This window comes from Lampetra fluviatilis, chromosome 22, assembly GCF_964198595.1.
Source record: "Lampetra fluviatilis chromosome 22, kcLamFluv1.1, whole genome shotgun sequence".
In the NCBI taxonomy this organism is placed as follows: Eukaryota; Metazoa; Chordata; class Hyperoartia; order Petromyzontiformes; family Petromyzontidae; genus Lampetra; species Lampetra fluviatilis.
In genome coordinates, this window is record NC_136296.1 from 13,382,341 (window position 1) to 13,409,221 (window position 26,881).

At 50.8% G+C, this 26,881-nt stretch overlaps 1 protein-coding gene across 2 annotated transcripts in view; it reads left to right on the forward strand.

The window, feature by feature from the left end:
* TRIT1 (tRNA isopentenyltransferase 1) overlaps nt 1-26,881 on the forward strand; it is a 55,760-nt gene that overhangs the window by 14,756 nt on the left and 14,123 nt on the right. The window contains exons 2-5 of one of the 2 annotated variants that reach the window (XM_078866554.1): nt 12,890-13,062; nt 22,155-22,294; nt 23,569-23,668; nt 24,239-24,402. In XM_078866554.1, coding sequence (XP_078722680.1) covers nt 13,048-13,062; nt 22,155-22,294; nt 23,569-23,668; nt 24,239-24,402 — 419 coding nt within the window. In that variant the 5' untranslated portion in view covers nt 12,890-13,047. The remainder of the gene's footprint in view (nt 1-12,889; nt 13,063-22,154; nt 22,295-23,568; nt 23,669-24,238; nt 24,403-26,881) is intronic. The other variant, XM_078866553.1, reaches the window with a different exon arrangement.

Genomic DNA, 26,881 nt, shown 5'->3' on the forward strand with positions numbered 1-26,881 from the left:
TGAGATAGGCAGTTTTTTCAAATGAATCACGATGGTGAGCAGAGAGTGGATGGGAAGAAGGCCTCGGTACAAAGTGGCATTGGCGGCGAGTCACGCTGTGGCTACCCCCCCCCGCCACGTGCCCCGATTGCCATCTGCCTGATTCTGTCGCCAGTTCTTCGAGGGCATTGGGGTGAGAGGCCCTGCCACATCAAGCGCCAGCCGTCGCTGTGGCGGCAACCAAGTCTCCCTGTCGCCCGTTTTAGACACACGGCCGTTGACGTCGCACGTATCTCCTGCCATGGCGCTTTTCAAGGTCTGGAAACCGAGTGACGCCTTTAGGGGTCGTTATGATTTATATATATAAATATGTTATCAATTGTGTCGTAAGCGATGGGGCTTCCATGCAGCTTCGTTTAAGGCACTCTTGTTGTTATTCCCTCGGATGCTTTCCTGTCGAAGAGGCATTGCAAGATCTCCTGGAGCCCAGCTCACACCTCCTATGTGGATAAGGTGTCTGTAACCTCTTTTGGCTTACTGGTTGTGACCGTGCTAGCAGACTCCTGGTCTTTAATTTTCCCCTTTTTTTGAGGCATGTGTAGTCGCCCATCTTTCCAAAGTCCAGCATCCAGGACACATGGGACCCAGCTTGGTATTTTTTGCTCTGTGTGATCTGACACAGATGTTCGCAGCTTACGATGTTGGCAAGCAGGCTAGCAAGTGGGTGGGCTAACAAGTGAGTAAGTGGGTGAGCAAGCGAACGGGCGGGTATGGGAATGAGGTTATGAACTAGAAAGTGAGCGAGCAAGGAGGTCAACCAACACGATTGTGGGTCATCGGGTAGGTGGATGGGCAAGCGAGCGGGGAAGCAAGTACGCTGTCTAGCAGGCCAGCAAGCATTGTTGCGTCACCGTACCATTAAATAAGCGAAGTAGATGGAGCCGTGGGTGGCGCGTGGCAGCGGGAGGGCCTCGACCTCACTGGGCGTCCGTGAAGGGGTTTCCCGTAAGCAATCACGCAGCCTCGGCTCCGGCCCTGCCGGGCCCCGCTGGTCGCTGTAGCCTGGTTACATCTTGTCGTATTATTTTGTTTATTTCTGCGTAAAGATGATGTTCATAGAGCTGAGTCAACTGTGCGTGGGTGTCTACGGACAAGCGAGTGAGAAATGGTTGCAATCCTGGCCAAGTTTTCGACTCCCGGGATGCGTTTCTGCAGTGAGCAGTAGCGCTCGTTTAGAGCGTTGATTGTGAGACTCCCGAGGAGGCTGTGTTTGCGATCGGGTTCACTTTGTCTTCCATTCGGCTGATGCAGTTTGTTCACCAGTTTTATGGCCACTCACACACATACAGCCACAGACCTCAGTCTCTCAAGCTTCATTACTGGGGTCGCAGAGGAAGGAAGTAATTGTCTCGGTGAATGTCAGTTTGATCATTTTTTTTAATCGGGAGAGACAGGCGGGAGGGTGGGAATGTGGGAGACCCGGAATGTGGGAGAGGCAGGAAAGTTACAGGGTCAGCTCATGGGAGAGTGAGTGAGAGGGTGAGCACGTGGGAAAGTGAGATGGTGAATTCACTGTTGAGTGGGACCGAGTTGGTGGGAGACACAGGAAAGCTGGGTGAGAAAGAGCGAGTGGATCCGCTCATGGGAGAGTGAGAAAGAGCATATATTCTTCGCATGCAGGGCAGAAAGTTTGATGAGCAACATTTATATGTTCATGTCGAGGCTGGTGAGGTGAGCCAGTGGAAGGCGCCAGGAGTAGACATTGATCTCATGATTCGTTACATTTTCACATCGTGCTGTGGCTGTCTCGACTACTACAGCCGGTATGATCCATATAAAGGTACGATCAATGAGAATGTGAGCACGTGGTTGAGCCTGCAGTGGATGCGAGAGCGTGATCGGCGGTCGAACGAGCGAGCGCGCAAGCCCGTGGGCCGCCGTGCCCTCTCTGCGAGGGCGCCGTGCCTTGGCGTCGCGTTCGTGTTTGCTTGTCCTTTTGTTTGTCTCCGTCTGCTCTTGCCTGCGATCTCGCATCGTGGCCTTCACAGCCCGCGACAAACCCATGCTCGTCGACTGTTTGTTTCATGTTGTGCCATTTAAGTCCAGTTCCCTCTGCCCCCGTTGAGCCACGTGCTGCTGGCACGGTCTGATTCTCATCAGCGGCGCTTGAAGAGGACAAATAGTTTTCGTCGAAACGAGAGTTTTGTTGTTGACGGGTTTTGTGTGCGAGGGGGCCTCACCTCCCGTGACCCATGCTGCCAGGATCCAGCTCGGTGTGCCCCTTATTGCCGGCTGCCACACGTTGCCCAAAACGTGTTGATGTGTTTATCGCAGCACTATCAGCGGTCCTGCAGGAAAAACACTTGGTGCTTGCGCCATTCAAACTTGATTTGTTTATGCGCCATTGTTTATGGGGGTGGCCCTTACGCGTGGAGTGATTCAAGCACAGTTTAGCTTTTAAATTGTTTTATTTTCATTTGTTGGCTGTATTATCTAGCTGTGCTGTTTCTAAATGTCGTATTTTGTCTTCGATTACTCCCTTGCCGAGTAGTTATCGCAAGTGCATCTGTGTTCTGGCACCTCTATGTGCTACATTGAAGTCCTAGCTGCATCAATGAATTTTCGCACTCATGGTTCCATGATTCCATGCGTATACGGCGAACATAACAATGCATTTTTATTAAGCGTCATAAACTGCTCGGTTCTATCGTCACGTTGAATTAACGTCACTTGTGTTGACTGAGCGTGCGCGGAAAGTGCTGCCCTCTACCGTGAGAACCAGAGGTTGGTTGAAGGGTTCTCAGTAGTAGTTCTACAAAATGCACTTCTGCAGGCTGTTCTCGAACACAAAGCGTTGCACTGCTCTGCGAGAGATCCGAATGCGTACTTCGGCTCACGATGGCGATCGCACAATTGGGGTAGAAAATTAGAAAGACAATAATATTTTAAAAAACAGAGTCTGGCGGCATATTTTCACCGTGCGGTGCCGTCACGTCTGCCCCAACCCATTGACGGGCCGGCCTTCAGTCCTCACCCACAGCTCATTAGCCTGCTTATCTTGTCGGCAATTAGCCTTGCGAGTGCTGCTTCCCAGTGCCAGAGGCGTGCGTCATGCGCGTGGCATGCGTTAATGAATTAGGTGATCTGCTTAAGTGTAATAGCTGCGACGACGACATAATAGCAGTGACGACGACGCAGGCCCGCTAAGTGGGACGCCGCTATTTGAAGTCCACGGGAGGCGGATGATTATAAAATGAAAAGAAAAAGCAAACCAACCCCCTGCACTTCCACACAAATTAAAACCCTGGAATGTTGATTTGTGGAGAGCATGTTAACTCTCAATGAACAATACAATGCCCTTTTTGGTTTATATTGCATACAAATCTGACCGCATCTCATGATCACGCTGCACAGAAACAGAGAGCACTTTTATTTAATACACAGGCAGAGGGAAATGGATGATCTTAAGCCTGGACTGGAATGATGGGACAGTCCTCCATGCAGTGCGGATGACCATAGGAAATGTTAATGCTCGCAGCAGCAGAGAATGAGCACAAAAAGGTGATTTCCTGCTCAAATGAGCATGAAAAGATCCGTGTTGATGTGAGGCACGAGTTTTGCCACCCTGCCAGGATATATGACTGACATTCAACATTTTTGTGCCTGATGTTTGTGCGTACAATTTTTTTAAATGCAAAGCAAGAAGAATGGCTGTTCTAGCTCTGTGATGAACTTGCTGGAATTTTGTAACCTGCCTAGACAGGACAGAGCTGACCACCACCTTGCATCGCATTCTGTGCTAAAAGAACTCTGTATATAGGAATAATAATAATATTCGGGTCTCGTGTTCACAATACCAAAACATTTCCTTTTGTTCATAACAATAACAACTTATGCAGGAAGCTCTCACTGAGTCAGGAGGCTGTTTTCAGAAGAGTCCTGCAATGGGACGTCTGACATATTCCTTTTTCAGGAGTTCCGCATTTGGCAGAAAGATAGTAAGCAGAGAAAATAAGTACTGACAAGGGATAACACTCAACGGCTCACGCGAAACATCAAGCTCGCAAGCACCCACTACTTCCTCTGCTGCCATCCCCGATCCAACCTTGACGCCTCGCACCTTTGGGAGTTGTACACATCTCTCAGTGATCTACCAACTCATGCCTCCTATACATTTTCAGCCTGGCCCTCTCTCTCCGTAAAACTTTACCATTATGCAGGTCGCTCCATCGCTTCCCGGCTCCTCCCTCTTCCGGGACTGCCTCATTCGCCGTATTGGCTACCTTGCCGCTGCTCTGAGCAATTACGCAGATCTCAGAGCGAGACCCTAGTTTTTGGCTGCTGTTCCGGTGGCTGTGGTGGCATAGCGGCGTGCCGAGGCCTGGCCCTTGAGAGGCGGTGCCCCCTTAGCCGGACCCGCGGCGTAGGCCGGCCCCTGTCATTAACACCGTGTGAACGGCGCGCGCCGTAATCCGTCAATGCGTTGGGCGCGTGCCTCGCCAGGATTTAATCTGGAAATAAAACGCCGGGCAAGTCCGAGCGGGATCTCTGACCCGACGCGCATTCCACTGCTGCCCGTCCACGTGGCCCATGCACGCGTTCCTGCGACAGCCGAGTTGGTGTGCGTTATACTCCCAGAGATGTTGTCACGTGACATGCAAGGCATTGTGGGAGGACTGATAGAATGGTTACAACCTTGGCTTGTGCTGTCTGCAAATCCCAAGTCGCGCGTATTGGTATTACTATTATTTATTTCCCGGCCACGTAGCTCATCGTTAGAGCAAACGGCTCGCAATCATAAGGGTTGCGAGTTCAAATCCTAGTTGAGTCGTTTATTCAGCGCATTATCCTTCCCTTCAGGGTCGATAAAATACGTACCATTTTGTGGGGGAAGTCCACAATGGATGTCATATAGAGAGACTCGCCCCACCACAGGGAAGCAGAATGTTCCCCACTCGCTTAGGAATATAAACAGGAGATCATCTTGGACTTTGTTTCAAGCCATTTCTGGCTGACAAATCACTCTCCCCATTCACAGAACGTGTTGCAATTGCCCGTACACCCCCCCCCTCGCGCACCAGTCACTCCCTCGTGTCTTTTATTGTGCATTCATTGACAGGCACGTGAAGAGAGCGTGCTTCAGTGAAAGGTACTTGGGCGCTGTTACGTTTTACTGTGAGAATTGCGAAACCTTTACGGCTCCCCGTCACCTGCCCTGCGGTCCGTGATGGGGGTTGTGATGTTGGCCTATTGGCACGCCACAGGTCGCCAGGGGGAGAGCTTTGAGGTGTTATGGGATCTGTTGTATAAAAGCAAAATAAGTTTTGTATACTTCCTCCTCCCCACAAAAACACACGCATTCTCCTCGGATTACCACCTGCTTGCAAACAGAGGGAATGGACGATCAAATGTACTCGTGCTCTTTTGCCGGAATTCATTTACCCGTGACGTGCCCACTCACACCCGTGTGCACGCGATGGTGTGCGTGGGTGCTTTGGCAGCCGGCATCATCCGTGACTGCGCTGCGTGGAGGAATAAGGAAGCTGCCCCTTGATGGTATCTACCCCCTGTGATCAGCTGCCCCCTGCGATCAACTGCCCCGGATGCTCAGTGGCTCATGTGATCAGCTGCCCTGGATGCTCAGTGGCTCATGTGATCAGCTCTCCCATGTACTCAGCCTGCCCCGGGTGTTCTGCTGCCCCCTGAGCAACTGCCCGGAGTACATAATAGAGGTTGTTTTGGGTTAGATAGCGTAAATATATAAATGTGTCGTGAAAACTCGCCACCACCCGACACGTGATCTAACCCAAAAAACCTCTATTATGGATGATATTGGTCGTGAAAGCCTCCTACTAGGTGTTAAACTGCCCTGAGTGCGTAGCTAGCTGCCTCTAGTGATTAGATACCCGGGGTGCTCGGCTGCCCTGACTGCTCCGCTACTCGGGGTGCTGCTCGGCTGCCCCCCTATGATCAACTGCCCTGGCTGCTCCGCTACTCGGCTGTGTCCCCCTGTGATCAACTGCCCTGGGTGCTCGGCTGTGCTGGGTGCTCGGCTGTGCTGGGTGCTCGGCTGTGTCCCTGTGTTTGGCCAAGAGGGGTTGGGTAGCTCTCCTCCTACCAGCGTCTCACAGAGGTGGTGAGGTGGAGGCCACTGGACACCAGTGGTGTAACTCGACAGTGCAACTCGACAGTGCAGGCAGTGCACCTGCATCTGGGCCCATGGCCCAAGGAGCTGGGCTATGAAGAGAGGGAGTGGGAAATCGGACAGTGGCAGCTCCATTTCTCTGCCAGGCCCGTGCCAGCCTCACCGGGCCCTCGCACTGGCGGTGTCTTGCGCAAGAGTTCGTGTGCGGCCGTCTCGAGTCGCGTAACGCGACACATCACCCAACAAAGCCTCGTGATCAGCGTTACCCACAGCTCTGGTGTAGCCAGCGGTAATGCGAGCTCGCAACCACGCGGCGCGCCGGCGTTTCAGGCTGCCTCCAGCTGTTGCATCCATTTGGCAAGATCGCTGCGCCGATCGGTCAACCTGCGCTCCTTGGCATCACCCGGCGAATAGCCGTTTCGGCGCTCCGAACACTCCGCGTCCCCGATCGGCAACGTTGCCCGCTCAATAACGAGAGCCGATTGGCCGGCGCGGTCCTGTCGCACCAGAGCACGAGACAACAGATGCCGTTGTGCAACGCGTCTGCCTCGGCACTCGGTAAGAATATCGCCGACGTAGGCCCCGAAAGGCAGTGGGCGACAACTCGGGAGGACGCGTCGGGGTTTATTTCTGAAGAGGTCACCCGGCCGAACGCTTTGCTCACCAGGCTATTTTTATGGCATCTGAATTCCAGGCGAGCGTCCAGTTGTATTCTAAGATGTCGAAGCGCCGGTGGTCTTTCTAGAAGGACATCAGTCAACAGCCAGAGAGACACAACGTTGGTTGCCTGGGCTAACTCCCTACCTAGACCTTCATGGTTCGTGTATTCCAGTATTTTCTAATTCAAAACAAGGAAGTTGGCTTGAACAGTGGAGGGAGGATCCCCAAAATGTAGAAAGTTTTTGAAGTTGCCTGTTATGGCTGTGTGCCCCAGGTCGTCCTACATGGGTATGAAGCTTTGTCAATAAATAAAGAGGAGATTAGAGCTCGCTTTGAGAAATACCTTTGTGATGTTACAGCAGTAACTGGGTAAACATACAGAACGCACAACGCCGTGATGTCGGAATGAGAGTGCTGCAGCTGAAGTGATCTCACAAACTTAAGTCTACTTTCTCTGTCTAATAAAGGTTTAAACTCACATTGAAGAGCCCAGTATACACAGCATGAGAACTCCTGTGTGAAATAAGATCCATATGATTTCATTTTAGTTGCGCCTGAAATAAATATCGATAGTTTTTTTACTTTTACCAGCATAGTACAAGTACATTTTCCCAGTCGAGTATCTCTGTAAACGATAGCTGTCAGGACTGTTGCTTGGGTGGCTGACTCCAAATGTGTCTGCTGAGATTGGCAGGGCCTCCATGTCCACCACAGCAGCAGTGGAACTCAGTGGCATGCAGTGGCGATGGCAGCAAGGCCGAGAGTGGCACTGCAACATTGCTCGGAGGCCAGCCGCTGCCACTTGAAGCCACCGCCACGTCCCCTTAGCCATCCGCCAGTTGTTGCAGTCACGTCGCCTTTCACTTGTGTGCGGAGGCTGTGCAGCGTAATGTGGTCTTACGATATTAAGATATTCGGGCAGTGCCCTGACCTACCCGTCTGCTTAGGCGCCATGCAAATTGGTCCAAATCCAGTGCTAAAATAGAACAAAAATCACCACACTCGTGAATGCACGTGTTCCTCTTTCTGTCTCTCCGTGCAGCAGTAATGTGCCTGACATCGCAGAGCCAGAGCCCCTGTCAATGCAGATTTCACAACTCTGAGAAATGGCGACAGATTCAGGCGAACAACTATGCTGTACAAGCACTCTATTGCTGTTCTCACTGGAGAGCCTCCAGGATTTAACCTCTACCTCATGACATTAGTCCACGTGAAATTAGATCTGCACAGCTCACAGCAAATCCACCCGCTACGTCCATCACGAGTGGGCATTCCGAGAGAACCCAGGTGGAGGTAACACCGACGAGACGATGGACCACACGGTGATGAACCGCTGTGTGAAGGCTGAGTATTCAACGAGGGCACCGACGCAATCCACCTCGCATCCACTGAAGCCTTTTCCTGACAGGCTACTCATGTACGCATGGACTTATCAGTTGCTGTTCATCCAGCCATGCGCAAGCTGCAGCGCTACATTGTGAACACAGAACGGTGAAGCAAACTTCTGTTGTTCTACACCATTCTCCAACTTCTCCGCTTCCCACCTTCACCAGCCCGCACTACCAGCGTGGTGAAATATGGTCAAACAACCCAATGACACACACGACGTGGGGAGGCCCTCGTCCAGCAGGGGATTGACGAAAGGACTGCACCTGTTCATGCGACGTTTCGCAGCGTTGTCGCACGAGGGGTTGTAATCACGAGTGATGTCACTGCGCGCTCTTGGTCAACCTGGTTTGTCTAAAGCAGGGATGGGGAACGTCCGGCCCGCGAAATCATTTGGTGTGGCCCTGCCAAGGCAACCGCAGGCGGGACTCGAAATTTAATAAATCTAGGAGCAAACCTGGAAAAGCATCATCAATACCAGCTAACATCACACACCTCATCAAAGAGAAGCAGTTCCAGCCATCACATTAGGGGTGAGTTAATTGAGCAAATATAACAGGCAAATTTTGAAGTTGATAATTTTGTATGGCCCGCGAATGATGTTATAAATATCCAAATGGCCCTTGGCAGAAAAAAGGTTCCCCACCCCTGGTCTAAAGGGACCGACCCCCTGCCAGCGAGTCGTGTCCACCGTGGCGGGTAAGCAGTCGCAAGTGAGTGCTCACGACTGCTCGTATAAAGATGCATTGCTTCCCTTCCCGGTTTCCGTGAACGTGGGCCAGCGGCGAAACGTGACGCACTCTTGGTCCACGTGTTCCTGTCTCTCGGTGCGCCCCGTGTCTTCTGCGCTGCCTTCCCGATGTGAACGGGCGACCGATTGTCAGGCGCTGCGTTAGTCCTTACCCCGACCTCGGGCTGGGGCAGCGCTCCCTCAACCCGCCGTGTGCCCATTAGGACTTTCAGAAACCTTTGGTGGGCAACCGCACATTATTTGCCACTAAAGCCGTCTGATCACGCTAGGACTGTACGCATCGACCGTGTGCTGAGAACCACTTGAACTACAACAGGTGACGGAGCGTGCTAAAATTAGAAACTCGGTGTTGTCAGCTTCAAAAATTTCCCCTCTGGTACCCGTGACAGGGTTAATATAATTTGTCGACTGTTTTTAAGTGGTAGGCCTTGTGTGGCTGTAGGTCATATGGAATGAAGTCAAAGGACCAAACTGGTCCATGGGCTATAGGTTCCCCATCCCTGGCCCTAACACTGGCCCTTACTCGAGCTCTAATCCTAACCCCGCGTTGGGCAGAGCGGCTGGGAGGCCAAAGTGTTCGCATGTGTCCTTTTTCGTATTTATTCGTGTGTTTTGACTGAGAGACGCTGGGGTTCAGCCGTTGGTGGGGGTTTGACTCTGCACGGTTGATCTCAGTTAATGGTTATGCTCTCTGCTCGCTCCTTCGAGCCGACAAAAGTTCTTTGAGGAGGATGCTACCAGGGACTGGATTAGGGCAATTGATAGCAGCCGTAGTTGCACTGGAGAGAGTGGCTGTAAAAAATAAACAAACTGCCCCAGGGAAAGAAGCTTTCCTTTGTGTTGAAGCGCTACCGCCCCGACTTTACAGCGGAGCAGCACCATCAGGTGCAGATCGCTGCTTTATCAGATCGCAGCCGTGTTCTGAGGCCATCTCTGTCGTTACGGTTCGTGCGCGGATAAGGGGAGGGCTGAGCGGGCGAGCGCACTGGCCCAGCCCGGCTGCATTCCCCCGTAGCGGGGCCTCATTTGACGAGGGGGCAGAGTGCTCGGGTGTTCCTGCTTCACAGGGTCCCCTCCCCTCCCTCCCCCAACCCCTCCCCCACCTCGGAGAAAGTCTTCCATGAGAAGGGCTGCAGCTGCGAGAAGAGCTTACGTAAGATTGGAATGGCGACCGCGGTGCTAGCTGGCTCACGAACGCAAGGACTCGCAGAGACACGTGCCGCACCAGACAATCCGCAGAATGCCGCTGCCAGACTTCCCGCGCGTCCCCGTGAACAAAACCACATCGCACCCAAACTCCGATCATGCCACCAGCTTCCAGTCCAATCCAGAATCAATTCAAGATGGCACTCACCATTTTCAAGATCCTCCATGGACTCCCTTTTCCCTCTCATCTCACTCTACTCCCCTCCACATGCTCTGCCCTCTTGTCTCACCGTTCCTCTCCACTCGCTCACCTACCTCTCCCCCGTCATCTCGTTCTACTTCTCTCCACGCAATCTCTGCTCCAGCAGTCAATGTCTTCTGTCAGAGCCCCCAGGTAACTTTTACTCAATGGTAGGTGGCTCATCCTTCTCCACTGCCTCTGTAGTCTGGACAAAAAGGGCTGCTGTGCAGGAGCATGCACTGCCTGCCTCATTTGTTCTGTCTGCTTAATTACATTCGCTCGGAGGTTTATTTTGTGTACAATTGACACACATTGTTAAAGGATCCACACACATTCAGCACGTCTACAAGTGTCAGAATCACTTGAAATCGATGAACGATTACACGCTCGCCGACCACCCCCCAGAGACGTCTCCAACGACTTGGGTTCGCGAGCGTCATGGTGGGAGTCGTCGTCTGTGGGCCCCTCTGGGGTGCGCGACATCACAAATGCGTGAGCACCGGGCTCATGGGTTGACGTGACCCGGTTTGAAGGATACAACCTTGAGATTAGCCGTGTTGAGGGTTGTGCGGATTTGTTGCTCACGCGCGCGTCTCCGCGAGGAAGCCGCTGCCCCACCCTGCCCCCCCCCCCCTTGTCTCTCACCCCATTCCCCGCGTATTGCACGCCTCTTTGCCACCGAGCCAGACGGGCTCCTCAGTCCGCTGATGCGACACCGGTAGCACAAGCGGCATGAAATTGGGGAGAAAGACGAGCCTAAATTATTGATCCTCTTCATGGGGATAGCTTAGTGGTGGACTCGCAGAGTTGTGGTTCGTCACGTGGGAAGCGCATTTGAACAGATCTGGCCGCTAATCCACGTAAGCATAGGTGGCAGCAGCGTGGGTGTGTGGATGCCTGCCAGGATGCACTTCCTGGCGCACCTGTGCACACCCTGTGGGGGGGGGGGATGGAGGTGGAGGGGAACATCGGTACCGCCCCTCCCGCACGCAACCTTCTCCCCGCACGGGCCCCAGCAGAACATGGCGCTTACGACACAGCGTCCCAGTGCTTGCGCATCTCAGGGTTCTGTACAGACATAGGTAGAGGAAAGAAGGGGGATCCTGATCCTGCACTTGAACAGGACGAGCGAGTCAACAGCACGAATGGCTGGGGGAAGAGAGTTACAGGCTAAGGAGGTAGCAAAGGCGAACGAGTGACCTGCCCCGCTGAGCAAGGATTGGCCGTGGGCTTCAACGGAAGCCCTTTGGTCACTGGAGCGGAAAGTAGTGAGATGAGAGGTGTGAGGCCAGCAGGGGTTGGTGCACTCTTTAAATTGATCCAAGGGTCGATTGGGAGCCAGTCGAGTGGACAGAACATTGGGATGATGAAAGCCTGATTCGTACTTCAGAAGTTTAATTCCAGAGTACTTGCATGGTGAACCACCAGGGCTTGCCGGGGGTTATAGGGGTGGGGTTGGGAGGTGTAGGCTAGGAGATGGCTGTGCTGGGTATAATCCCCTCCGATACGTTGTCTGGGTTTCTCCACGTTCTCTGCTTTCCTCCCAAATACCAGAACCGTGTGATTGGAATTGGGCATGCAGACCAGTATCACAGAACCCTCCTGAAAAAAGAACAACTAATTGTTTTTTGTAATTATAAAGACTCGTGCTATGCGGTGGGCAGCAGAGGGCAGTGCACGTTCCCCGCCTTCACAAAACGGCACCAACCGGCGTGGTGAAATATGGTCAAGAACTCCCCATGACCCGCATGGACTGGCTCAAGCTGTCTGAAATAAGAACCCGGCGCTGCAAGCTGCGTGGTGGATGGTGGCAACTGGAAGTGGCTTTGGTCGCTGATGATGCTGAATAAAGCGCATCGTGGCGGCGCTGACCCCACTAGCCAGGTGCGCTCGGGATTCTCTCGCGCTCGCTCCTCTCTCGAGCTCGCTTGTCCTGGTTTTGCCAGGTTGCTGTCGAACCGCTCACATGCACACCCTAATGATGTGGGCTACAGGCCAGTGGCCAGTTACATCCAACAACCTGAGTGGAATTTGTCATTTGTCTACCATTAATTTATCCGTCAAGTGGATCGGGCAAGGTGGTTACTCTCACCTCTTCTAGGACATCTGGCTAGCGTGGAAGAGGAGGCCAAGAAATGCCTTCAAATCTAGTCGAGGCCATTCTGCCAGCAGTGGTGTGAGCAAGCAATGGCAGGACTTCACCTTTGCCTGTTTACCTTTACTCTTAGTTTGCAAGTTAAATATGAACATGTTCCATGGAAAAAGTGACTTAGAGTTTGTGCAAACAGCCTCGCGTGCATGTTGACAGAACGGCGGGACGCATCGCTGCCTGGGTGATTTTCCTCATTGTCGTTGATGGAGACGTAGGAGGATTTTGCACCAAAAATAAAAAAACAGGAACCTATGGGCTCGGCGTGTTTCATAATCTCCCACTCGAGTCCTCTGAGATCTGGAGCTGGGATGAGACGAGGGTTGTTCGATCCAGCTGGGACGGCCGGTTTTAACGGGATATCGCTGCTCTTCTTCCTCCTCCTGCTTTGCATATCTGGGCTCACGTAGTGGATGTCCCCCCCCCACCCAGGGGCTGGTCGTCTCACGAAGGGGCGGTCCCTGGTGCGTGCTGCTCGGCATGGCAACTCGCGATCGACTAACGATTTCCGCGGGCCCGCCACAAATGACCAGGTGTTGAAGAAGAATGGGACCTCGTGATGCTGTCCGTTATCCGGTGCGGAGCCCCGAATGCCCTTATTGCGGGTACGTCTTGAAGATCCTGCATGGCCTCGCCCGTCACACGACCACCCTGTCATCTAGCTCCACTCCTCCCTCATTTCATTCTGCTCTCTTTCATATACACTATTGTATCTCTTCCCTATCATCTCACCCTCCACACACTTTCCTACCTCTCCCCTGTCATTCATTTAATTCCTTCCACGCACTCCGCAACAGCGACCAGAGCATTCCATTGAAGTCCCCAGTCAATCTTCGCTGATTCTCCTCTGCCGTTAACTCCCTGCCGCTGTTTAAGTCCAGGCCTGAGAGCTTCTGTCTGTGAAGTAAATACGCTCACCGAATCTGTGCTGCATCTTGCGAAGTGGTCGCATTACACGCCACTATATTAATCCACTGCGTTGTATTTGAGAGGGTGGAAGTATGGTCAAGTGACCTTTGCAACCATCATGGTGTGGAGAGAGGCCCTCTTACAGGAGTGTATTGACAGTTGGCTGTGAATTATAACTTATTTATATATTTGTCTGTGTGAACGTTACGTACGACGAGCACGTGCGAGCGTGACTGAACTCCCCCACGGCAAGGCCGTGCGAAACTCTACGTGTTGGTGGCAAGGTGCAGGGAAAACATCCCCACAATCGGCCTTGGTTACACAAAACGCTTTAATACGACGGCGGTAGCTGCGGGGGGCTAAATAAAGGCCGCCGAAAGTAATCGCGGCGGTGCGTTTCGGCGCGCACCGCGTGCCATTCTGCACAACTGTCCTCCCCCTTCCCCACCACCGGGGTCTCGCTTCGCCCCGCTGGTGCCGCCCGTGGAATTCCTGTCAGAGGGGGACGAGGGTCTTCTCCGAAATCCGATCCCGAACTTTGAACTCAACCAGGGGCAGCTCCTGCTGGGCGCGGGCGCTTGGCAGCCGGCGTCTGCTTTTAGTCCTGAATCTTGAGCCGAGCGGCAACGTGACACCCACTCGTGCGATATTTGTCGTAGGGGCCTCTTGCGTAACGGCGACCCTGCCATAGTTAATCTTCAAGTCTTGTTCTTGGCCGTGCGGGTCGACGAGACGGTTTGCATAGCTCTCCCACGTATTATCGGGTTGTACTGCATGATGTCCGACGTTTTGCTCCACGTGCTGGGAGCTTCTTCCGGAGCTCCCATCTCATGGAGCGAAACATCGGACGATGAGCCAGAGAACAGCCGTCCATACAGCCCGAACGCACATCGGAGAGGCTATGCAACTGCAAAAACTCTCTCCAGCGGTACAAGGGAGTTAGTGTGTTGAAACCTGGAAGGGAAAACTGCTGCATGAATGTTTTCCCGTGAGAGAAACCTTGACTTGCGATGAACGTGGGCGATGTGGCGCTGACGTGGGAGCGAGAATGCGAAGGCTTCATTGCCGGGAAAGCGGCTGTTTAGTGTTGAGACGCTCCTAGGCGGGGGGGAGGACGTGTCCGGAGCTGATCGTGTTCATTCCTAACGCACCGCAACCGTCCTGTGCCTGGCCTCCTCCACATCCTTGGGCGTGTGAATGAGTTGATTTTCATCATTAATTACTGCCCAACACCCACGCTTCTGGTCTGTAGTGGTCTGATCATGATCATCGGTGAATTGTTTTTTTGGGAAATCTTTGTAGAATATTTATGAGTGTCACTGCATACCCTCTGTTATTATTATGATTACGGTTGTTTACCCAGGAAAGCCTGAGTCTCAAAACTTTGACGAGGGTCCTACAAAATGTTTGCATTGGGAGGTGATGTTTGTTGTGTTAATCCCAATTAAGTTATTTGCGGTGTAATATTTGAAATTTGGAAAACTTGGACCGTAGTGCCGGCACACAATTACCTAATCTTTTTTGAATGGCATCACAGGATCTGCAACATGCATCGTGAAGGAGATGTCACAATAGTATATCGTGGTTGATACACCCGTGCAGTATTGACCAGTGCAGACGCTCGGTTTGCACCGCAGACCTCTGCAACAAGCGGCGAATGCGTTACTGCTGGGACGTGCCATCTCCCCCAGTGCACGCCGGGCTGCCAGCTCGCGCGCTAACCCTATTAATTGCACCATGCCTTCTGGTGTGACTCTGGCTATAAAGAAACCTTTCACCTACTGGCCCGGTAAGTTTTGGGAGAAGAGAAGCGAGACCCGAGAGGGAAGGAGCACGTGGGGGAGAGTGATTGTGCTCAGCGTTGGGCGGTCGTGCGTGCCCGGGCAGCAGCCCGGATCCGGAGCGAGCGGGCAGCGCTCATTCCGGTTTGTCCGGAATTTCTCAACTGTGCGCGTGACTCGAGGTTTCCAAGCGTAGAACGTGCCCAGTCTCCCCGTGAGACGGCGCTGTGTCAGGCCCAGCGCAACCAGGCATGGCAGCTCATGCGGTGGCTCTCGCATCTCGCTTTATTCTCAGTTTTTGCGATCTTTGTTATTCTCCTCGTGCTTAACTTGTTTTTATGTTGCACGTGCTTTCGGCAGAATCCCAAAGCCTGACGTGGTTTTATATAAACAATACTTTTTTTTAAATCACAATTTTGCTCCCCTTTGTTTCAACATTGTTCACAAAAACAATGATCCCTCCAGAAGCCCTTCTTGCCAGCTGAGCCACACCTTATTTCTGGCTCGGCCAGCCCTGGCAGAGGCTCATCGTGCTCATCCTCCCCTCCCTTCCCGAGCCTCCGCTACGTCGTCTGCCAAGATTTCCCCTACTTGCCGGAGTGCAGTCGCCTCTAAAGGGAGTGGTGCCCGGTGCTCGGCGCCGTGCGCTCGTCCGCCAGCACGTCCGCCAACACCGGCCTTGCACTCGCCATGCTACGATCGTTCCATCGTAAAAACGCCGTGCTTCTCTCGGTTTACCGGACGGGGTCGGTCGGCGTGACCGGACGTGGGGGAAAATGGGTTAGTTCTTCCCGGCGGCCGCAGCCTGTGGCATCCCGTCAAGAACGTCACCTGGGGCCGGAGGGACCAACATGCTCGTGCGCGTGGCGGCAGGCCAGGACCCAATGCCGATGCGGAGGCCTCGCTTCCCGCCCTGGCCGGGGATCGTGACACGAGCCACGCGTTATCAAACGGCGCTTTTGCTTCAGCCCTAACACAAAACGCGCCGTGTTTCTGTTTTTTAGTGCGTTCTTGGTTTGGTTTCTTGGCTGGGGGCTCGGCTGAAACTTTGATGGGGGGGAGTGGAGGAGGGCGTTCCCATGGCTGCCATGGCTTCTCATGCCAGGTTCTGTTGTGATAGTGGTGAAATCGTACGTGGGGAATACATTGATTTTCGGAAACGGGTCATTGTCCTTCAGCTCATATTTTGGCCAAAGGAATATATTTTTACAAATTCCTGTGGCCCGATTTCATGTTTTGCAATGACCCGTGCAGTATTAATAAAATTTTAAGTAAACCCTTAATTTCCCAATCAATGTTTAACTCTGAGTAAATTACTGGCTAACTGTCACTAATAATATTTACATTTGAGAGAAATGTTTTTAGTTGAGATAATCCGTTCATGCACTGCCAAACAAGAGTTGTGACCAAGATGGAAGTAGCTCTGGTGGCCTCAAGTTTGCGTGCCAAAATGTCAAGTTGGAGTGCCAGGTGTGGGAGTGCCATTTCACCCACCCCCATGCATTAATACATTCACTCAGTCACTGTAATTAAACAAACGAGTCGGTTAAGAGAGAGCTGGGAACATGGGTACTTTCCCCAGGCATAACCTCAGTCGTTTGAGACTCGCTAAAGGCTACTCTCCCCTATTTATCGGCAGTGAGCTCAGGTGATGGCATCTGACGTAAGTGCCAGAGCGAACAACCTTCTCTGTCCAGACTTGCCGTGCAATAACGAGCCGAGCTCGTTGCCAAAAAAATGAACTGGTTTTGGGCGCGGCGGAACATGCTGTTCAAACGCTGCCATAATGTCGGTTGCATAAAGCTGCCGGGGCTGTCGGGCTTGACAGGTGACGCTCAGGGTGGATTCTCGCGGAGGAGCAGGGAGGGCCGCACGCTCACCGGAGGGGCGACAATGCTGGCACGGGCGTTCCATCCAGCGGTAGTTCCGTTTAGGCATCCATCCTCCCACCCTGGAGCAATTGTCAGCTTTTGTGGTTAGTTCAATTCCAGCGTTGATTCAGTGTGTGTGTCTTGTTTGCATTGTGTTGTTTGTACTACCTGATTTCTCTGAGCTTTGCTGTCTGTATCATTGGTACTGTGTTTGTCTCATGTACGTGAAAATCTCGCATTGTCGGTTTTGTTTTTACGACTCATTTCAGTTGGATCTCTCGTTTGTTTTGTCTTTCTCTTTCCACCTTTCCCATTGCGCGAGTGTAAAAGTCAGTTTTTAACTCATAATCGCTGAATCGTGACAGATGTATTTAAATGTCTTTAAAGCAGTTGGCAGGAGTTGATTGTAAACAGTGCTGAGGAACACCTTGCCGTGTCGGGGAATGTGTGGGCAGCCCAACCGCATACCCGGGTTTCCCTGGCCGACTCTTGAAATGCGACGTGGCTTACTGCAGCCCACAGGCCCAGGGCTCGGCCATCGGGCACCGTAAGGGCCCTGTCACCGTAAGGGCCCTGTCACCGTAAGGGCCCTGTCCCTGCTTTAAAAGCCACCACTGTGCCGCTACCCACGCTGCTTTGCTCGTCAAAGATGGTGGCTGAATAAAGCCAGGAGCGCCGCTTTAAATCCCTCCGAGGGATGTGACAGCGCAGTTGCACCACCAAATGCTAGAAAGTGAAAAGTCAATGATGACGCATTGTACGGTGCATGTGGCGCGCGCAACGCGGGGTGGGGGGGGTTCTGCGGTTCTTTATGAGCGTCGGGCCGCAGGGAGCTTTTCTCCATAGTCGGCGTGAAGAACAGAGGGCCGATCTGCTGTGTGTGAGCAATGCTTACAAGTGTCCACACGACTTCACGACCAATATTGTGTCGAGTTGCGCACAATAGGCTGTTATGACAATGCACCAGGTTGCAATTGTTTTCATGGCATGAACTTAAAAATGCATTTCACACGGTAGTCATCATTAATCAGTTATAATTAAATAGGGATTGTTTGCAATGACAATTTTTGTGTGCGTGGGATCTGCATTAACATGTGTGCCTGTGTTTGTCTTTGTGTATGTTTGTATAAATGAGGAGTGGTGTGGAACAGTGGTGCAGTAGTTGGCGTGCTACAAAACTGTTGACATTTTAATAAAAAAATTACTTAAAACTTTCGTGACTGCAGAAATTAATACTCTTTGGTTCTTTCAGTAAAGTCACGTAGACGTTTCGATCTCAACACAAGCGGTCGACATCAGGCGGAGAGAAAAGGGGGGTTAAGCCTCTTAATGCAACTGTTTATAAAGGTTTAAAATGGGCGTGTTGCGATCGAAACGTCGTTAGTTTTTTTTTTCTTCTATCTACGTGACTTTACCGAAAGAACCAAAGAATATTTTAATTAAAATTGCCGACCACGGCTAACATCAGTGGCAAGTGATAACTGAAGCAGTTCTGGACCTCCTTTAGGTCGACTTGGCTAACCGATACATCACCAATCCACCAAACACCACACGCATGAACACGTGTGCACACCCACACAGCTACACACACTAAGTCGCATACATAGACACGCACACAGTCTCGTCAATTAGCTGAGAGCCCAGCGGATTATGCGTGTGATGCATTCCCGCTCGTTTATGGTGCTGTTGGCACTGTAGTTGTGTGGTCTGCGTGGCTGTACCTGGGTGTGAGCGATGGAAGCACTCCTGAGCTCTCAGGGCTTGACGTGAAGAACAACCACCATCGATGACAATTTAACACGTAGGCTTTCGCGACCAATATTCATAATCAACGTTTTTGGGTTTAGATCGCGTTATTTATAAATGTGTCGTAACCCTCCACCACCCGACACGGCCAATCAGTAAAAAAGTGTCACGTTGACAAAAGACAAATAGTTCACTGCTTTAGCCCACCGGTGTGTTGAAGCGTGAAACCACAACATTTACAATTTGAGTAGCACGACGTTTCGCTGGTAATTGCATCCAGCATCATCGGGCAATTCGCCAGAATGGTGATTGCCCGATGATGCTGGATGCAATTACCAGCGAAACGTCGTACTCAAATTGTAAATGTTGTGGTTTCACGCTTCAACACACCGGTGGGCTAAAGCAGTGAACTATTTGTCTTTTGTCAACGTGACACTTTTTTACTGATTGGCCGTGTCGGGTGGTGGAGGGTTACGACACATTTATAAATAACGCGATCTAAACCCAATAACGTTGATTATGATCGATGACAATGTTAGGGGCTTCATTTCTCACTTAATATTTTATGGATCGCTGGTAGAATGGACCAGAGTAGCCATCTAGCCAAAGTGAGAGGTATTATGGATGTGGTGTGCAGGGCACAGAAATATTTTCCGGGTCACCAAATCAGACACCCGTCTGAAATTCATTCCTTCTGATGAAGAGCATAAAATGTGCGGCAGTTGTACAATCAATATGCATCTTCTTGAACGTCTTGTAAGTTGGCAGAGTGATAGTCAGTAAACGCAAAGTCATTTTGTCACTCCACTGCTGGATTCGGGCTTCCCCATGCCGTGCGGGTCATGGGGATTCTCTAATTTCTGGGGGTTGTGTGACCGTGCTTCACAGCACTGGTCAGTTTGGGATTGTCAAAGAAAGGAGATGAGAGTGGGTACAGAGAAGTACAGTACAATGATAGATTTATTTTTTATACACAGCCATTAAAATCCCATCTTGCAAGGTTGTCACCCATCCAAGCACTATCCAGGTTCAGACCTACTTAGCTTCCAATATCTGATGATCGGGTGCATTCTAGGTTATCGATTAGCCCATTGCCAAAAAATAACCTGAAAAATCAATGGTGGACGTCTCACGAGTGGAGCCGTTCCTGCCATAACAATTGGCAGTCTTCTCAGCCCTCGGCCGATTGCTCGAGTGAGCCTCGGAGCGTATACACTTAAATCTCCCACTTCAGGTAAAAATGCCCCTATTTCATCATTGTCATCAATACAGACAAAGCACCCGGGCGATGACGCTGCATCTTGGCCAATCGATCAAGATGTCAATCTGACAGTGTGACTGTAGCGCCCGTTGCATAATTACAGTAAACCTGCCTTAATTGTTTCTTTCTGCTTTGTTGAGACTGAGATATGAGGCGTTCATTGGCATGCGTGAATGAGTGAGTGGGTCCACTCGTAACAACACTGACTGGCGTTCTCACTGCAGTGTGCACATTTGAAGGAACAGGTGATATGTAACTGCTCTACCATTTACAGTAACTTGGCACTTGACGTAATCCCCCTATACAACTCGTACAACAGATAGGTTGGCTACGTACAGTGCGAAAGAAGTTCGACATACGTGTGCGGGTGGCTAGGTGAGCAGTTTAATCTCATTGTTTAAACTGGTGAGGATTAGACGAGTGGCGAATGCTTAGCGAGTGCCATGTGAGCGTTACGTTCGTGTCACATGATCCTTGCAGTCTTTAAAAAGTTGTCACAAAGTTAAGATGCTGCCCATCCCGTGTGCCACCTTAACTTGACACCTGTGCTCCGCTCACCGTGAAAAGCATCCATGGCACACGACCGCAGTGCTAGGAATCGCCGTGGGGGTACCGTGGCGGGCACAGGGGATCCGTCGGTCTACGTGGGGGCAGGGAACGCCCTGTGGGAGGTGCGTGGATTTGGCGCAGTCGCGACGTTTGAAGTTCCAGCGGGTGGGTCACCATGACCAGACGAATGCCGAACCCTGGAAAAGTTTCCGAGCTCCATCGCTACCCGCTTGGGTTATATTTAAACTACGTTGTCAACCCTAATGTTAGCATGAGACCGTGTTGAAAGTGTGTCAAGTGTATGGATATATAAAGTCCTTACGTGTTATACTCACGCGATCTAACCCAAAAACCTTTATTATGAATAACATTGGTCATTAAATCCTACGTGTTAAACTCCTTAGAATGGTCAAGCAATCTGGTACTTGTGAATAAACCTGTGGCTAAAACCTGGATTCAAACGCACGGTCTCATTGATCTGTCTTCCGAAAACCCACTTTAAGCATAGGCAGCTGTCTGGATTTGAATCTGGGATCTCAGCAGTACAAAAAATGTATAATGATATCTTTTATATAACAATGTTCATGCAAATTGTGTCTCACAGACAAGCTGGGACCACAGACAAGCTGGAAGGCTGCCAGGCAGTGAGCCAGCGCTACCAACAATTTCTCTGCAGTTCATTATATATTAAGTTCTTTTCAGATAATTAGTTAGTGTTTTATTATGCACGTGAGAGGAAACCAGAGCACCCGTAAAAGAACGACACATGCCAAGAGACAACACTCTATCCCATGCAGAAGTGATGGATGATATCGGACTGTATCTTGCTGGCAAGCCAGGGTTATGGCAGCTCCATGCCCGTGGGAAAGGAGTCTTGCAAGACATTTGTCGTTTACGTGATCCACCGACCCTCACTACCTCCACAGTGCTGAGTTCGAGGCGGCGCCACCACCAGCTAAACGCTCGACCTCTGAGCCACCTGGCCACCTCCCTGATTGAGAATGTCACCACAAACTAAAAATCCTTGCTCATCGGTCATTGACGCAATGCAGAGCTCACAATTGTATTTATGTTCAACTTATTTCGCCATACGTAGCCAACCGTCCTAATCGGAGGTACGGGAAATGTATCGCGTGAAGAGACACAGTGGTGGGAAGCTGAGACTCGGTGAGCCTTTTCTCAATAAGCAAAGGGATTCATTTGACGGCCTTAACTTCATAATTTAAAACACAATGTGAATTTTAACCGAAGATGTATTGTCATTTTCAAGTGTTCTTGACCAGTGTTCCTTCTCGGCTAATATTTGGATAAGATGTGCATCAATGGGACGAACCCGCCAAGACTATCCTGGGTACACGAAGGGAATTGTCATTGTTGTTATTACTGATGGCCAAGCCGTGTGTGGCCAGCGTTGACGAGTAGGTCAAATACCCTCTCGAGGGGCTCTGCAGAGCTCTGTGATGGAGGCACATCTGCCAGCAGTGGAAAGGTGTTTGTTGTCTCCCGCACACGCGACCTGCTCCGGGGGGATTCTCTGCTGCCGCCATTAAGTCCCCTTTGCCGGGTTTTGGTCACTGCAGGTTTACCGAGGCCTGGACATCATCACTAACAAGGTGACGGAAGAGGAGCAGAAGATGTGTCCTCACCACATGATCAGCTTCGTGGATCCCCTCGTCACCAACTACACCGTCACCGACTTCCGCAACAAAGCGCTGCCCATCATATCCGTCGTGCCGTACGTCTTAAGCTGCCAAACCTACAGGATTGGCCAGCATGGGTCCAAGTGGTTCCAGAACATCAACTTTTATGAAAATTGGGATTTTGTCCCCAGTTTAAAATGTACAGTCCTTGTGCTTGACTCATAATATGAGCAAAGGGTAGAGAGCTATCTGAGTAGTGGATGAAGCTGACATCGCGTGAGGCTGACATCGCGTGAGGCTGACATCGGGAAGATCCATGAGGCGGCCATTCACAGTGAGGACGGTGCTAGTGGCTGAGTGGGCGTGGCCATGTAGAAGGACGGAGAGAGGGGCTGCCTACACGCCATGCGTCCCATAAGCAGAATATTACCTATAAAAGTAATGTTTTGTCTGTCTGTGCGTCTGTTTGTGGGTCTGTGCGTCTGTGGACGCAACTTGCCAAGGTGCCACCTCGGCCGGCTGGGCAATCTAGGCGAGGCCGGGGGCTCTGCACGGGACTAGGCCTCACAATGACACTTTGTATACTTACTAGATCCTATTCTAGAGTTGGTATATCCTATTATAGAATCGGTAGATACTACTGAATATTCGGTAGATGCTACTGTAGAGTCAGTAGATTCTGCTATAGAGTCAGCAGATACTGATATAGAATTAGTAGTTACGATTATAGTCAGTAGATACTACTATAGATTCAGTAGATACTACTGTAGAGTCAGTAGTTACTGTTATAGAATCGGTAGATACTGATTTCGAATTAGTAGTTATGACTATAGTCAGTAGATACTATAATCCAGTCAGTAGCTACTACTGGGCTCAGGATATACTACTGTACAGTCAGCTACAACTACAGAGTCAGCAGATACGACTATGGAGTCAGTAGATACTACTCACTCTATTGTATGTGGGGTGTGTAGGTGTATATGCCTATGCGGGGATAAAAACATTTTTTGAGAGGGGGTGGGTCGACAATTTTCAGAAACCTTTTAATCACCTATTTACCCCCCACTTTCTATAACTTTTTGGACTTCTGCAAGCCTCTTATAATTTTGTTGATGGACAAATGGACAAACGGAATTCAGAGCAGATGGTAAGAGGGCAGGTCTTGGAAGTCGCATGCCCGACCCTGCAGCAGCTGCGGGGTCTGATGGAGGGGAGAAAGCGCTGGCGAGGTGCAATGTGGCATCACGGCTTCAGCCGTGATCACCTCCCATTCTTGAAATGCAAAAAAAACGTTCTGTCCTACCTGAGCAAACCGTAACATTTTACAAACAATCAAGACTCCTTGACTCTGCCACATTGAAGGCCTCTTTGCAAAGAGGAAGCTGCCCATCGTGGTGGGAGGAACCAACTACTACATCGAGGCCCTGCTGTGGAAGGTGCTGCTTGACTCGAAGGTAAGGCACTGCACCAGTCGGGCGTGCAGGTGATGGGAACGCACCTGTCTTAAATAAGCATCATTATTTTCAAGTATAATTGTTGCCCAATATGTCACGAATCCAAACTTACTGTTTAGTGTGGGAACGTCCACCAAAGCGCATATCAGAGCTACTGGAGAGATCCCTTCAAGTTACGTCTGGTTGACATACTCGGGGTCAGCACTTTTCCACCTGCCCTGCTACAGAGAGTAATGTTTGTTACATCGATATTTTTAATTCGCAAAGCTGAAATGTAGGCACCTAACAACCGCAGCTGCCACACAGCTGCTGGGGGATTGTTGGAGCATACCTTACCACACTGGTCAGTTCGGGTTGGTGAAGTCGCATGGCGGGAGTGGGGCAGGACTGCGCCACCACTCCACCAATGTAATAAATCATAATTAAAGTTCACCCAGACGCCAGGGATGTTTAGCATGGTCGTCTACGTACGGTGCGAAATAAGTTCAACATACAAGTGCCACGCAGATGTAGCATCGCTCCCGTTTGTTGCGATCACGGTTGTGAGCGGTGCGCCAACCCTTGTTGCAGGTCGACCGAGCCACGGCGGAGGAGGGTGGCAGCGATGGTTGGCGCGAAGACCGGAAGGAGGCTCTGGAGAGGAGCGACCCCACGGAACTCCATCGGATGCTGTCTAAGGTCGACCCCGCCATGGCCGCCCGCATCCACCCCCACGATGTGCGCAAGTTGGCACGGTGCGAGTCTCCCCACGCGCTCCCTCGTGTTGCTCACTGTCCACCCCGGGCCTGCCAACTCGCCGTACTCCACGCGCCCTGGCATAGAAACCTGGCCGGGGCAGTTCCACGGTTCTATTTATGGGTGTTGGCACCCACAAGACTCTTCCTGTTCCTATGCATAAAGAGTTCCCCACGGGCATGGGAACCATGCGCAGAGAGTGCTTTTGAGAAGGGCACAGAGAGCCCACCTTTGCCACCCATCTCCTCTCGGACCCATGACCCACTATTCACATCTTTGTACCCGTGCCGGCGTGCAGAGAGGTCTAGCTGCCTCGTAGAGCGTTTCCTCAGTCGTTGTCAATTACTCTACAGAACTAATTTTGCAGTACATGTCGGACACTTTAAAGGTGTGGGTATTGATTGGTATAATCATAAAGTGTATTTTTACTTGGGTATAGTATATCCTGTAACATAGCGCTGCCATGCTGTGGCAAAGACGTTTGAGTGCCATGTGGACGTGGGTCGCCCACAGGATCCATACCATACGGGTCAGGTACTCAATAGAGGCGAGAAAAAACAACCAGCGCGGTTAAATATGCTCACATTCCCCCCACCGCCCATGACCGACGCACCTAAATCACAGTCCTCAGTCCCGCAGCAGCTCTGGATCGACCAGCCAGGGCATCGGCCAGGCCGGTGAAGGAGCGCAGGGGTGCTGAGAATCACAGTGCACAAACAACCAACCAGGCCTGCAATTGGATAACGCCTTTTTTCACCTCTCTTTGTAAGAGGGAAAATTGCTCACAAAACGCCATGGTGTTGGATGCTCCATCTTCGATTTGTTTCTTCTAGTGCCGGGATGCTGGTGGTGCGTTGTCTTTCAGGCACGTGCCACGTAGTTGGCTTATTGCACGAATTAACCATGTTTTTTAAAATTGCATAATCGCCTTCACCTTGATACGCACACACGTTGTCAGTCATGTGATGCTACACGCTGGACTTTGAGGATGCATCATTTGTCACGTGCCGATGTCCCACGATGATTCCCACTGGGATTTTTTGCAAACAGCGTTGATATTACGGTGCTTTTTCTGGAAGACTTTGCTGTTTTTTCCAGGATTTTTCTGTTGCGCGTAGTCACTTTAAGATGTTTCTTGTTCGTGTTTTTGTTTGTTGCGGTTGCACCCGAGTCAAGAGCCGAATGGCTCACAGGGCTCTCGCTAATACATGAGCTGCACGTTGAAATTGCTGCGTTAAAATTAAATAAATGGCTGATTAATTTTACACTTTTACTTCAGTAGGTCGCGCTCATTTCTTGTTGAACGGTTCTTTGTTAGGGTCCTTGTTCCATATTGCATACATTTTCATTTGTCTTGGCAGCAGACCCTTTATGACTCTTTATCACTCTTAAAAGGCAGACATCCTGGGCATAAAAGTTCATTGTGAGCAGTCATGTCAGGTTCTAAGTAATAAATAAGCAAGCGGGTGAAAATCCATCTGCACGTGAAGTAAATGTATCAGTCCATGTACCTACTGGTCTTCCAGACAGATGACAAGCATGAATTTAAGCAGCGACAAACTAGATGGGTGTCGACCTTCAGGGTCGCATCAGCATCAGGGTGGCCCAGTGATAACATTCATGCCTCGGCAAGAAGCGTCGGGGTTCAATTCCCGACTCGGGCACCTTTCTGTGCGGAGTTTCTAAGTTCTCTTTCTGTGCTGTGCATGGGCTTCCTCTGGGTTTTTTGGTTTCCTCCCATGGATAAAAGAACCCAGTACAATGTAACTGGTATTTGGCCAAACATCACAGCGCTGAGAAATTACTCATTAAAATGGGATTGAATATAGCAACAACAGCCCCTTCTGTTAAAACTTGGGAGGACCCTTCAGCAAAAGGGTATTGAAACTCTGTGAGGCTTTCCTGGGTAAACAAACATAATAATAAAATAATAATCGGCAATCAGGCCTGTTTAAAATCCTTGGTCACTAATATTTGACTCCTACTTGTCTCTTGTGCGCTCACCTGGTTAAACAAAATCAACTTAAAACAAATGCTGCTGCTGCTTCTGTGTTGCGACTGTTATCCGGCAGAGCACTCCACTTAAGCCGTGGGGCCGGTTGTTAATATTTCACCGGTCGTTTTTCCGCTTGGGATGTTTGCACCGTGGCTCTTCCGCTCGTCCAGGGCAGCTCTGCTGACACGTTTTGGGAAATGATTAATATTTTTCATGCAAAGTAGAGCAGCGGTATCACAGAAACAGGAACCAAAAGTGAGAAGGGCACAAATAAGCGTAATAAGATACTCGCCTGGAATGACATTGAGAAGCACAAAGAAACATGTGGATGAGAGATGACACGCAAGTTGGTGACATCATTCAAACTGTTAATAAAAGTGAGCGGGCCAATGGGTCAAGAGTAGTGACTGAGTGGCAGCCTCTAGAGAGTGCAGCGCAGGTGTTGGGTGGATTGTTGCACCGCAAGATCGAGAGAGACGGCA